Source organism: Carassius gibelio, chromosome A24 (genome assembly GCF_023724105.1).
Source record: "Carassius gibelio isolate Cgi1373 ecotype wild population from Czech Republic chromosome A24, carGib1.2-hapl.c, whole genome shotgun sequence".
NCBI classification, from domain to species: Eukaryota; Metazoa; Chordata; class Actinopteri; order Cypriniformes; family Cyprinidae; genus Carassius; species Carassius gibelio.
Genome location: NC_068394.1, coordinates 2,632,794 through 2,645,840, shown reverse-complemented (window position 1 = coordinate 2,645,840; position 13,047 = coordinate 2,632,794). Strand labels below are relative to the sequence as shown.

Here is a 13,047-nt window from a genome sequence, read left to right as displayed (position 1 = left end):
TATTTATTTTTCTTTGTCACAGTTTATACATATAAACACAACACATCCATATTCCATCACCTGTTTTCTTCTTCTTGTGTTTTTTAGCATAGGCAGGAGTGCCAGCTGTTTGTGCTGCTGTTTGTGTCCTCACCACTCCAGCCATCAGAGTTTTTCTCATTTTCAACTATTCTGGAAAGTATGATCAAACAATGCATTTCCAAAGATTTTTAGCTATGCATGTGTGAATAACCAATGTGTGTGCACTAAACAAAGGATTCCGCCGATAATACATTTAAAGTTTCCTACTGCAGTGCATTAAAATGTGCCCTCCTTTGGCAATGGTGACACAAAGACTGCATTAAAAATATTGGATCTATGAAAGCAACGATTGTTGCAATGCAATAATATACCAAATTCTAACAAGCTTCTAACACGGATGTTTTAAGAATATTGTTGATTAAAAGTTCATATAACGCCATTTGAAATTTATAAACGGTTTTAGTCTGATTCATTCGCAGAAACAGACCAAACAGCCTTTTATAATTACATCAAACCCGCGCTAAAATTATTATAAATAGTAAATATGAAGAATAGTAAATTCTGAACCTCGCTCATCCAGCCAATGAGATTCGACGTGGGCGTGACTTAGTCCGCGCATATACGTCACTGACTGTATAAATACAGGGCAGTTCGTTCTGTGCGTGACTGACGTAACGTTCGTTGTTGTGGGTTTGACGGATTAATCGAAACAAAAAATCGTAAGTATCATTAACGGGTTGTTCTTGTACCAACAAAAAATATTTAAGCCTTTTGTGTCGTCTTTACAAAACATTTGATAATACAGAGAACATCTTCAGTCGGCGTTTTGTGTTTGGATTCGTAAACGGCAGTTTTAGATCTTTTTTGTCGCGGTAGCAACAAGCTAAGCTAGCGAGCTCATATTTAACGTTACTTCTGCTTTACTTCAGAAGTTCGTTCACGGTTTTTAAATCTAATAATTTGTTTTTAACACGTAGTATTTCAAAAATGTCTCTTTTTACATTTTATTGAATCACTTTCAGGCGACAGATATTGAGTTGTCGGTGTAGACAAAGACAAGGCTGTAATTGGTTCTCTTCGGCGCCATGTTCAACAGAAAGACAGGAACGTGCCTGGGTCTCATCCCGAGATGGTGGACTTCTCTCAGGCGTTTACCGGGTGTTTCTGGTCGATTTTCCCGTAATTGAATGGAACGTGGCTTCTATGTAGTACTAGTGGCTGAATGGGTGACTGAAAGTCGCTGCCTTTGAGGTTTTTTGCCTTCAAGGCTATGTGTGTGTGTGTGTTGAATGGGACTCCGTTATGTGTGTGTGTGACCCAGTGTCCCACTGTGATCAGGTTACTGATTCGCTTTTCTATTTGCTTCTGTAAGTTACACGTGTGCCTTTGTATGCACTTTAATGCTTAAAAATGTTTATAGAATTTACATTGTCACCTCGTTTACTTTTTTTTTTTTTTAGGTTTCCGTTTAGATTTAATCTCCTAAATGTTGTAAGCCACTTATTTAGGATATTGTCATGGTTTCTCAAACACTAAATGTAACTGTTATTGGAGCGCGACAGACGCTGGAGTTTTGTCGCGGATGACGTCATGTCGCACGGAATTCCCCCGCGGCTGTTTGTGTTTCTCATCGGTTTTTGTTTCTCTTTAGGCTTTATTAGAGTGCCATGGCACGTACTAAACAGACCGCCCGTAAATCCACCGGTGGTAAAGCCCCCAGGAAGCAGCTGGCCACCAAGGCTGCCAGGAAGAGTGCGCCCTCCACTGGTGGAGTCAAGAAGCCCCACAGATACCGGTGAGAAACACTGAACACGTGTAGTAGGTTTGTTTTCGTGAGCATTCTGCTCAAATTCAGTATATGCATGAGATTATATTCAGCTTATACATTATGACTTAGTTTAAAAATGTATACAAATGCAAGAGATAATGTGCATATACATTTATATTTACACAAAATGTGCTAGATAAATGAACTGAATATAATTACTGTATATTAAGTGTTCCTCGTACACGTTATCTATATACGTGATTTAGTTACAATTTATCTACAGTATGTGATACTTGCAGTGTATACCAAATATAATGCAAATAGAACGCTTTATATTTACAAGAAATTGTGTATATGCTGAATTTACATTTAAGATTTATGCTATGTTTATTTTACATGTATTCAGTATATACAGTATAATGAACATTACATGGTGCATATGCTGAATATTGTAGATGCTTTATATTTAGTATATGCAATGTATAGACACTGAATTATTTCTAAACATTGTCTGTGTTCAGTGTATAGGCGCAGTTATTTTTATATGCATAACAATGTACTTTCTCAATAACAGGGAGTCAAATTGTAATCTTGCTTGGTTTCCCCCTTAGCCCTGGAACTGTGGCTCTTCGTGAGATCCGCCGGTATCAGAAGTCCACAGAGTTGCTGATCCGCAAGCTTCCTTTCCAGCGTCTGGTTCGTGAGATCGCTCAAGACTTCAAGACTGACTTGCGTTTCCAGAGCGCAGCTATCGGCGCCTTGCAGGTGTGTTTTCTAGTTCTGGCTTGTGTAGATCTACTACACTTTCTGTTTGTTGGTCACTTGTAATGTTTTCTCATTCTGATTTGTAGGAGGCAAGCGAAGCATACCTGGTGGGTCTGTTTGAGGACACTAACTTGTGCGCCATCCACGCCAAACGTGTCACCATTATGCCCAAAGACATCCAGTTGGCCCGACGAATCCGGGGAGAGCGAGCTTAAACTCTTTACTATATAATCAACTTTTTTTTTGTGTGCGTGTGGAGGAATATATGGGGGTGGGGTTTGACGTGTGGGAGGGGCATCGGGGTTCTTACACTCTTTGACTATAAATGCCTGTGTAGTTTAAGTTTATTTTTTGTATTTTTGTTTTTGGTAGTTGAGGTAAGGGAGGGGTATCTTGTGGTTGATATTGGGTGGGTGGGCGGGCTGGCATCAGAACATTCCGGGAGCTCCTCAGGGTTTTAAAGTTTGTATTTTAGACTTTCATATGCCTCTGGCTAGTCTGCATGATTCATGGGTTAGAATGTGTGTCCATTTTATTTCGATCATTATATTGGGTTTCTCTTCTGTTGTGGCCATTTGGTTGTAAATAAACTTAACACTACCTCAATGTTTCTTGCGGTGTTCATTTTGTCCTCAGGAGGGTTTAAGATGCCATGATGTTTTAACTCTAAGCTGTAAATGGAGTCTTTCCAACACAAACTACTTAATATACAAAGTGTTCTAGATCCTAATAATGACTAAATTCAGTGGCTTGTTGATTCAGAAAAAATCAATACAAGAGCAAACTATCATGTTTTTAATGAGCAGTGCAAAGTACTTCACCCATTTTTAGTTTGACTTTCAGAAGTAATAAAACTTTTCACAGTCTGTTTTTAAACCATAACTTTTACCTGACCTCTGATTATGTAATGCTAAAATGAGTTTAAATTGATGCTCGAGCTGTAAAATAGTGTTCAACAATAGTTCCCTGATATTTATAAACTAGCAGACACCCCACAACTACAATTCAGAATTTTCTACATTATGCTTTCAATGCAATGCTGCTGACCTTACAATCTCCGATTTAAGTCCAGCTGCAGATGATCCATTTCAATACAAAACGCTTTAAAGAGCACAGAGTGTGGACAGTCATTTGGATGATCCTCAGCTTGGAGAGAAAGTTTACTTCTGAACTATAAATAAACATTACAAATCGAAAATGTCCCTTTTAAGCCACTATGATGGTTTGTTTTTGATGCCGACGTCCTCCTGCTCCTCATCGGACAGCAGTCCTGGTAGATGTTCATAGAGGTTTTTCTCCAGAGACTCATCGATCTCGCTCTCTTTCCTGAACATGCACCAGACGAGGAAGCCCACTCCAATGATGCTGATGGGCAGAACTTTCCACCAGGGACGCTGGTATGTGCTGCCCATTGTACGGTCCACTCTCCAGGTTCGGTGGCTGGCTTTGCTGGTTGAGAACTGGATGGGTTTGGATGCTTCATCATCATCTGGAGGTTTTCCGGGCTTTGCATTAAGCGGTGATGTCATGGACAGCATCCTTCTGACACATGGTCTACAGAGATAACAGATTACATTTAAAATGCCATAAACAACATTACAGAATATCAGGAATAAATGCAATGCTTCTTTATGGCTAAATTTTTTTTTTATTAAAATATGAGTTGCACAGAGATCCCTCTAGCCAAGGTCATCTGACAATTTAAGAGATCATAAAAGAGTGTTTAAAGAAAAATCGGTCAGAAATCTGTTCAAAAACAATTTCAGTTCATTAAAGATTTGTTTTAATTAATGTAGAATACAAAACAATATAGTTGCTTAAATTCTACTGAGGCTATATATAATCTATACAAGGAAAAAATATTAACTTGCCTTAAATTTGCGTGTCTTCGGCTTGTAAAAACACTGTGACCTAAAGAAAACCGTGATAAATGCACGCAGATTTGTGACATCTTGAGGGTTTGTTCATAACAGGCGTTAGTCTCTCAGGTCATATAACGAGTACCACTCTAAACTCTGTCCGGGAGGATAACTACAAACGAATTGTAGTTCCGCTTTGCTATGTAGTCGTTTAAAATAAAATAGCTTGTCTGATCAATCCATATATATTTTAGAGTGGCACGTTATAATACAAATGTTGTTAAAATGGGATTGTATGCAGAAATAGACCTGAACTTTGAACAAAACAACAAAAATTAACCGTTTTTTTGTGCTTGTATGAATTTGTTACTTATACATTTTCATTCATTCAAATAAGGAGTCGTATTGGCTGTTATGTCTTTTTTAAATCATGTTTAAAAATGTAACAAGATAGGTCTGCCCTGTGTATAACATTTTTTTTTTTTGTATTTCACTAACAGTGTTGGGGAAAGTTACTTTTAAAAGTAAAGTATTAGAATACTGCTTTACTCACTAAAAATGTAACAGTTACCTTTTATGCAAAATAATGTTTTAAATTACTTTTGCATTACTTTTTATTTTATTTAGAGTGCAGCCATTGGTTAATGACATGGGACTAAATACATAAATTATATTAATGTTATTTAACATTTAATCATTGCAGGTTTGCATCATATCGAGAGTTTGCATTTCACCGTTTTTAATCAGAATTGAGAATTACTGAATGTTTTTGTGCAATTCACATTCAGTCTAGAACACAGCACCCTATGCCACCCCTGTAGATCCGCCCCTTGCTGTGTTCTAGACTGAATGTGGTTATGGCCAATTTGAAAATTTACTAGCGCAAATCTTCTGTGATTCGTGATCCCGCTCCGAACTCCCGAACTGATTCAAATGATTTGCGATCCCCAAACTGACTCAAATGATTCGCGAACCCGCTCCGAACTCCCGAACTGACTCAAATGATTCGCGATCCCGCTCCGAACTCCCAAACTGACTCAAATGATTCGCAATCCCCATAACTGACTCAAATGATTCGCAATCCCGCTCCGAACTCCCGAATGATTCAAATTATTTGCGATCCCCAAACTGACTCAAATGATTCGCGAACCCGCTTTGAACTCACTGACTCAAATGATTCGCGAACCCGCTACCAACTCCCGAACTGATTCAAATGATTCGCGATCCCGCTCCGAACTCCCGAACTGATTCAAATGATTCGCGATCCCGCTCCGAACTCCCGAACTGATTCAAATGATTTGCGATCCCCAAACTGACTCAAATGATTCGCGAACCCGCTCCGAATTCCCGAACTGACTCAATTGATTCGCGATCCCGCTCCGAACTCCCAAACTGACTCAAATGATTTGCGATCCCCATAACTGACTGAAATGATTCGCGATCCCGCTCCGAACTCCCGAACTGATTCAAATGATTTGCGATCCCCAAACTGACTCAAATGATTCGTGAACCCGTGCCGAACCCTCAAACTGACTCAAATGATTCGCGATCCCCATAACTGACTCAAATGATTTGCGATCCCGCTCCGAACTCCCGAATGATTCAACGACTCAAATTATTATAAACACCACACGCGTAGTGTTTTCAGCTCTTCCCTATATTGATGCATGATGTAAGATACACATGTGCAAGCCAGCACGCTATGAGAGGATTTCACCATTTCATTTGATAAAACTATCATCATTCACTCATATTGTATACAAAGACTGACAGAAACTGTCAAAATCTCGGTATGACTTGAATAAATTTGAACAGAAATATAGTACTATTGCACAGTAGAGTATGCTATACTTCAAGTATGCCTAATAGCTAATAATAATAGTTTATTAATAAACACAGAAACTCTGTCTACAACTCTCCAAAAAAAAAAAAAAAGGTCTAACTCTAAGAAATTATGTACGAAATTGCACAGTAAAATATAGCCTTCTTTAAAAAAAGATATACTAAAACATTATTTTAAAGGAATATCACACAAGTTTTCATAGAAGTTTTAATTTAAGCTTGCCAAAACAATAACATATTTTTCAAAAACAATTTCTAAAAGTACATTTGTATTTGTACCTATAATGTTTATTTATTTATTATTATTGTGAGCTAATAAAACCTATGCTTCAGGGACCATATTCATATAACATCTAAGGCTAAATGTAGCTCTTGACTGGTTGAGTTAGATGATGATTAACACTGAACAGTAGAAAATCAGTCATTGGCTGTTAAAATCTTGTGTTTCTTATAATAAATTGACATATTGATAACACTGAACCTTTTATAACGCTCTTAATTACATGTCGATGCATACTGTATGCATTAGTGAGTGTGGAGGTGCTTATGGTCACTTATTCCTTATATGAACTGTTTCAAATGCAAGACATTGATTGCATGAGATTAAGTTTGTAAATGATAGCCTGTGCCTTTTGTAGTGTGCACATATATTTATCATCAAACTGTGATAACTGTGACTAAATTCAGTATATATAAGTCTGCCTTATCATTCTGAAGCAGTCAGTGGCCTACTTTTCTTTTAAGCTGTCTCAGAAACATACGCTATGTTTGATTCTTAATCGATAACTTTCTCGGAACATTGTTTATTTATTGAATATAATGTAAAAAGGTTTGGACATATAAAATAAAATAGTTTGTAACTTTTACACTCGGCATCACAGCTAGCGCTAGTACAAGCGGACTACATTTCCCATAATGCCATACGTGGGCTCGTTCGTTTGACGTCACGCATCTCGCCAGGTACAGGAGTCCATCGTGCTAAATGAAAACAACTGTAACATAAACTTCATTAATTACGCGTGTGCAAACGGAGTCACGTTTTGGGTAAAGTAACTTTATTTCACGTTTTGTTTGGATTTTTTTCTCGCCAGCGCATTGCAAAAATGATGCAAAAAAAAGGAGTAACGTTAAAGGGAGAGGTTTCAAAATCACAAATCTAATATTTTTAGTAGATATGGATTTTTAGTTGTCCGACTCTCATTTGCTATTGCGATGTAAGCAAAAGTTGACTTTGCATGCGCATGCACATTACATTTTGGTGGTTTTCATGTCTTTATGTGTTTTTTTTAGAAGGATAATGGCAGAGAAACCTCAGGTGGTCAATAATTTACCAGAGGACATTGAGACTGATGAGTGCATGAGCACATATACACACATCTACAGCCCTGATCTGCTCATGTAAGCACAATACACACTGAAGTTTTCATTCTTTTGCATTTGAAATCCCTGCATCGTTCAATATGCATACATGCACTGCAGTCCAAAGGCTTGGAATCAGTGAGATTTTGAAGTATGTTTTTCATTTTGAAGAAGTTTTTTTTTCTGCTGATCAAGGCTGCATTTATTTAATCGGGAATACACAAAATGTAAAACGTAATGTAAATTATTATGATTTCTGAAGATCAAGTGACACTGAAGACTGGAGTAATGATGCTGAAAATACAGCTTTGATCGCATAAATAAATTATATTTAACAATATAATAAAATAGAAAACCATTATTTTAAATGGTAAAAATATTTAACAATATTACAGTTTTTTTCTGAGTTTTTGGTCAAATAAATGCAGCCTTTGCGAGCAGAAGAGACCTTTTTTTAAAAAGACATAAAAAAATCTTACTGATTCCAAACAAACAGCAGAGACTTATTTTTGTGTGTGTGCAGTGATCAGGTGGCCTTTATAACCGGTGGCGGATCAGGTATTGGGTTTCGAATAGCAGAAGTTCTGATGAGGTGAGGTCCTCTGTAGTTTCTCGCTCTCAACACTTTGTCCATGACTCAACCTCTCAGCTCCACTTTTTTAAAATTATTTTTTACTCATGATACATTTTATAATGACATACATATAGATCTTAAACCTTTGTGACTTTCAATAGCATGTTGTCATCTCAGGCCTGCAACTTCAGATTCGTCTGAATAAGTTGATTGGAGCTTCATAATTTTATTTTTATTTATATTTTTACTGTTTTCGTGCAGGCATGGGTGTGACACGGTCATCGCCAGCAGAAATCTGGAGAAACTAACAGAGGTACTGTCTCTACAAATCTGATTTCCTTATTCTGAATAGCTCATCTCTATGTGTTTGTGTGGTTTAGGCTGCAAAAAAGTTAAGCAGCACTACAAGCAGACGGTGTTTGCCGATTGGCATGGATGTACGTCAGCCAGAGACGATTTCTGCTGCCATGGATGAAACCTTGAAGACTTTTGGACGTGTTGACATACTTATAAACAGTAAGGCTTGAGTTAGTTGGCCAAACACAGTGCATTATCCTTTGATTAAAAACATGTTTTCATGTCCCAAACATACAGAGATCTTGATTCTGTTGATATGATTTTGATAATCAGATAAATCCCCTCTGACTACGTTTTTCTTTTTATTGTCTAATGTGCGGTTACATATAATGCGAGCACATGTGTTTTTGAAAATAGTCGTACAGTTTTGTGCTTTTTCACAGATGCTGCAGGTAATTTCCTGTGTCCAGCTACATCGCTGTCATTTAACGCTTTCAAGACCGTAATGGAGATCGACACTATGGGAACCTTCAACACCAGTAAAGTCATCTATGACAAATGGTTCAAGGTACAGATAGACGTACATTTCAAGAATTTTATTACTAAAATATGTCACTTCTCTGTTTTTTTTCTCACATCTAGAGAGCCGTCTGTATGAAGCAGTGGTTTATATTCAGTCTCATATAGTTTGTGGCTTTATTTCTTTATCTCAGGATCATGGCGGCTCCATTGTCAACATTTCTGCCACGCTGGGATACAGAGGTCAGGCTCTCCAGGTGCATGCTGGGTCAGCGAAGGCTGCAAACGGTTAGTGTTCATTTTGGTTTATGTTCTGCATATTTTTTATCAAGTCATATGTTTGTATTTAAAATGTTAATAATAAGTATTTATATGAGTAACAATGGTGCATGACGATACATAAGATAATAGTATGCTTATTATTAAATCTAAAACTTGTATGAAGACTGTTTCTCATTTGTAAGTCGAATGAAAACATGGAGTTGGATGAAAGAGGGGAATACCTCATATTGCATCTGGTTTGTAAAGATGGAATGAAATCAACATCCTCTTATTTATTTATTTAAATTCATGTTGCCGATCTAATTGTTAATGATTTATTCATGTATATATTTTATTTAATGTATTTATTCATGCATTTTGACCATATAATGCCAGATGCTATTTATTTTTCAAGTTAACTGTGAGGATATGATATGTCCTAAATCCTGAAAAGACAGATTTGACACAATGAACTATATTTAAAATAAATGGTTATTGAAATAAATTCTAAATCTATATCAGCTAGTTGCCATGTCTTAATAAAATTAGACTAAAAAAAAAATATAATAAATAAATATATACTAGTAAAATGGCAAAAAGAAAAAAACAAACAAAATTACATGAAAAAATTATAAATATCAACAAAAAAAGCTAGTGTATCAAGTATACTAAAATAGGGACTAATAATTATCTACACATGTACACGTGTATTTATATATTATTATTTTCATTTTAATTTGACCCTCTAACTTTAGCACTCACTATTCTAATTCTATTCTTTAAAAAAACGAATCTAACTACCATTGTAAACTTTTTTGTATTCTATCTATTTTCTTTTCATTTATTATACAATTATAAAAAAGACCTAGCTTGAACTAGAACTAGCTTGCTCTATTCTTTTTCTATTCTATCTGTTTTCTTTTTATTTATTATTTTATTTAAAAGCCCATGCTACGTGTACTGTGTTAACCTTACTGAGACTTATTATAGCACTTATATATCATTGCTCTTTTGTTGTTTTTGATTGCTTCCACTGTCTTCATCTGTAAGTCGCTTTGGATAAAAGCGTCTGCTAAATGAATAAATGTAAATGTGTTTGTAGATGCCATGACGAGGCACTTGGCGGTCGAGTGGGGCCCCAGTGGTGTGAGGGTGAACACAGTGGCTCCGGGGCCCATCTCTGGCACAGAGGGATACCGTAGACTGGGTAAGACCGGTTGTGTGTGTGTGTGGCCTAACTGTAATTTCACTATGCCTTTCTCTTTCACCATCACTTGTTGTTTCAGGTGGTTCACATGCCGAGTCAGCAGGGGTTTTCCGCAGCATCCCGCTGCAAAGAGCCGGTAATAAGACGGAGATCGCACATGCGGTTCTTTTCCTGGCCAGCCGTGCAGCTTCATACATCACCGGCGCGATACTGGTCTCCGACGGAGGGGCGTGGCTTACCTCGGCCAATGACGTGGAGCGGCTGCTGGGTATTTTCTCATCTCGCTCTGCAAAACTATGAACAGACGACACCACACACAGGTGTGTGTGCCTGTGCTAGAAGACAGGTGTTTCATAGTTATAAAGGACTGAACTGATTAACATAAATCAGTAATTAGAATAATGATTTAAATGTTCAACACACTTTTTTATTCTACTACTGTGTGATTGACCTTTGAATATGTGGGTAACGCTTTGGTATATAAAATCTCATTCTAACTTCATTTCTCTTATGTTTCTAGGTTTTTGGTCTGCAGAGAAAAGAAAGGACAAATAATAGCACGAATATAAGATTAAATCAACAGCAATGGACCAGTTGATCATACCAGCGTCTGTATGATTGTTGAATGCTACAAAAACGCCCATTTTATTCTTCACCCCAAAAGTAAAGAACAAAATAACTGATTATATTCTGTGTTAAGAAAATTAAACCTAATTTTAGGACTTCCACCCAAATGATACTTTTAACATTTTCCAATTCTCATTGGATTATCAGCATAAATTAATCTCAGTACAAAGAACAAGTTACAATTATAATCATATTAAAATTTTTCCCACTTTATGATAATGAGTATATTTTGTCTCATAGTAATGACTGCATTTTAAATGCAGATATATTTTCTCATTTTCTTCCTTTGATTTTGAGGTTAAATGTGACACATATTTTGATGATATTTGATTTTTGACCCTATAACGCCAGATACAATTTATTTTTCAAGATAACTGTGAGGAACTGATTTGGCACAATTAACAATTTACAAAAAGATTTATAAAAAAACTAAATGTAAATAAATAAATGGTAACTGAAATAAATGATATATATATATAGATATAAAATGTGTCTGTGTGTGTGTGTATATATATATTCAGGTAGTTGTCATGTCTTAATAAATCTAGTAAAATGGCATAAACAAACAACAAAATTACTAAAAAGAAATTAAATCAAGGTTCACCTGGTAAGATATTTATACAAGACACCCTTAAACTGTCTTCTCATTACATGACAGTTATATTGATATTTCAAGCATGTTTAACCACAAGGTTTTAGTAATTATAATGTATATTTTCATTATGGTAACATAACTGACCATTTTAGCACTACATTAGTAGCGTTTTTTTTTTCAATTTCATCCACAGTACATGTATAAAATTTTACGTTTTCATAATAAATATTTTATAATTCTGGTATTACCTTTTACGAATTATGTTTTTAGCTGTAATATCGTTGTTCTTACACATGGGGGCGCAAGAAAATCACAGTAAATAACGGAAAATAACACTATTTGGTTAACAAATCAGCATTTCTTCTAAGTAGACGGTTGTGTTAGCAACTATTTTACCTCTAGAAATAGCAAATGATAGTATCGTCAGTTAACTGGAACAGAGACGCGGGAATGTGACGTTTAAAAAATACCGTTATAAATCTGCGTTCTATCATCACCATCGCAATCAACCGCGCGGGAATGATTCTTGACGCCTGTGGTTAAAGCGCTGGACTGCGGCGCCGGCGCTGCGCATGCGTGTTGCTGACGTCACTTTCTGTGTTTGTGTGAGTGAGTAAGAGAAGACGGCAGAGGTTGTGGATTGCTGCTGATGAGAGAGAGAGAGAGAGATCGAGAGACTGAAACATCACCCGTCGACTAAGAAAACAGGACATCACAAGCTCATCCTAAATCTCGGATTTCAGGTTAACTGATATATCGCAGACGAGGAATTAAAATAAAAGGGATTCGCGCTTTATGTGTGGGAATGCCGGTGGTCTCGCGCTGATTTGATCCCGCTAACGGGCTAATAACAAGCGCAGGTGGATGACTCGCGAGACCTGGATGTTGGCCTGTTTTTACGAAAGACAAACTGAGGAATAAAACACCTAGCATCAAACCAAATAAAGGGATTCAATCAAGTCTGACGGGAACCAGAAACATCACGGGTCTTTTTTATTTTCAGATGAGAAGGGCTAACGTTAGTCTTCTGATGGGTTTACCTCAGATGTGGATGATGCTGATGCTAACCGCGCTAGAATAATCTAACGTTATAATTTAAGGGGTTTCCTCTTTTTTTTTATAGTCTAATGACAGCTGTTTAAAACTATGTTGTGCTTAATATATGAAACATAAAAAAATGACATATATGTGAAGAGCGGGAGGATCCGAGTAAACTGATTGAATATACTGCTTCGTGTTTATACATCATAACCAGACTTTAATAATTAGTAGCTAATCCAGGGTCAAGCGTGTTATAAGTGTACCATTAATGTGAAATTAAAATGATTTACTTACTGAGGAGTAGTATTTTAA

At 36.6% G+C, this 13,047-nt stretch overlaps 3 protein-coding genes across 6 annotated transcripts; 2 read left to right on the top strand and 1 right to left on the bottom strand.

The window, feature by feature from the left end:
* Positions 1 to 649: 649 nt before the first annotated feature.
* LOC127946576 (histone H3.3A) lies at positions 650 to 3,160 on the top strand. The gene is made up of 4 exons (XM_052543247.1): positions 650 to 740; positions 1,673 to 1,816; positions 2,401 to 2,554; positions 2,641 to 3,160. Exons 2-4 carry the CDS (start codon positions 1,689 to 1,691, stop codon positions 2,767 to 2,769), a joined length of 411 nt encoding a protein of 136 aa, XP_052399207.1. The 5' UTR covers positions 650 to 740; positions 1,673 to 1,688; the 3' UTR covers positions 2,770 to 3,160.
* A 174-nt stretch (positions 3,161 to 3,334) lies between these two features.
* Positions 3,335 to 4,580, bottom strand: LOC127946575 (protein ccsmst1). Its single transcript, XM_052543246.1, has 2 exons — positions 4,426 to 4,580; positions 3,335 to 4,108 (listed from the first exon to the last, which is right to left on the bottom strand). The coding sequence occupies exons 1-2, from the start codon at positions 4,503 to 4,505 to the stop codon at positions 3,769 to 3,771; spliced, it is 420 nt and encodes a 139-aa protein (XP_052399206.1). The 5' UTR covers positions 4,506 to 4,580; the 3' UTR covers positions 3,335 to 3,768.
* Positions 4,581 to 7,164: 2,584 nt separating this feature from the next.
* On the top strand, positions 7,165 to 11,312 carry LOC127945898 (peroxisomal 2,4-dienoyl-CoA reductase [(3E)-enoyl-CoA-producing]). 4 transcript variants are annotated; one of them, XM_052542006.1, is made up of 10 exons: positions 7,165 to 7,299; positions 7,546 to 7,653; positions 8,138 to 8,206; positions 8,450 to 8,501; positions 8,569 to 8,704; positions 8,929 to 9,053; positions 9,199 to 9,292; positions 10,368 to 10,472; positions 10,552 to 10,740; positions 10,993 to 11,312. In XM_052542006.1, the coding sequence occupies exons 2-10, from the start codon at positions 7,553 to 7,555 to the stop codon at positions 11,025 to 11,027; spliced, it is 906 nt and encodes a 301-aa protein (XP_052397966.1). In that variant the 5' UTR covers positions 7,165 to 7,299; positions 7,546 to 7,552; the 3' UTR covers positions 11,028 to 11,312. The 4 variants fall into 4 exon arrangements, with proteins under 4 accessions (XP_052397966.1, XP_052397969.1, XP_052397967.1 ...); XM_052542009.1 differs by having other exon boundaries at positions 10,552 to 10,792; XM_052542007.1 differs by having other exon boundaries at positions 7,184 to 7,299; positions 7,549 to 7,653.
* The last annotated feature ends 1,735 nt before the right edge of the window (positions 11,313 to 13,047 follow it).

Bases quoted from the DNA above. Each gene is read 5' to 3' on its own strand.
- LOC127946576 (XM_052543247.1), top strand. From the start codon at position 1,689: ATGGCACGTACTAAACAGACCGCCCGTAAATCCACCGGTGGTAAAGCC. The intron at 1,817-2,400 runs GTGAGAAACACT...TTTCCCCCTTAG, and splicing joins AAGAAGCCCCACAGATACCG to CCCTGGAACTGTGGCTCTTC. The intron at 2,555-2,640 runs GTGTGTTTTCTA...TCTGATTTGTAG, and splicing joins CAGCTATCGGCGCCTTGCAG to GAGGCAAGCGAAGCATACCT.
- LOC127946575 (XM_052543246.1), bottom strand. From the start codon at position 4,505: ATGTCACAAATCTGCGTGCATTTATCACGGTTTTCTTTAGGTCACAGT. The intron at 4,109-4,425 runs GCAAGTTAATAT...TTATCTCTGTAG, and splicing joins CGAAGACACGCAAATTTAAG to ACCATGTGTCAGAAGGATGC.
- LOC127945898 (XM_052542006.1), top strand. From the start codon at position 7,553: ATGGCAGAGAAACCTCAGGTGGTCAATAATTTACCAGAGGACATTGAG. The intron at 8,502-8,568 runs GTACTGTCTCTA...TGTGTGGTTTAG, and splicing joins ATCTGGAGAAACTAACAGAG to GCTGCAAAAAAGTTAAGCAG. The intron at 9,293-10,367 runs GTTAGTGTTCAT...ATGTGTTTGTAG, and splicing joins GTCAGCGAAGGCTGCAAACG to ATGCCATGACGAGGCACTTG.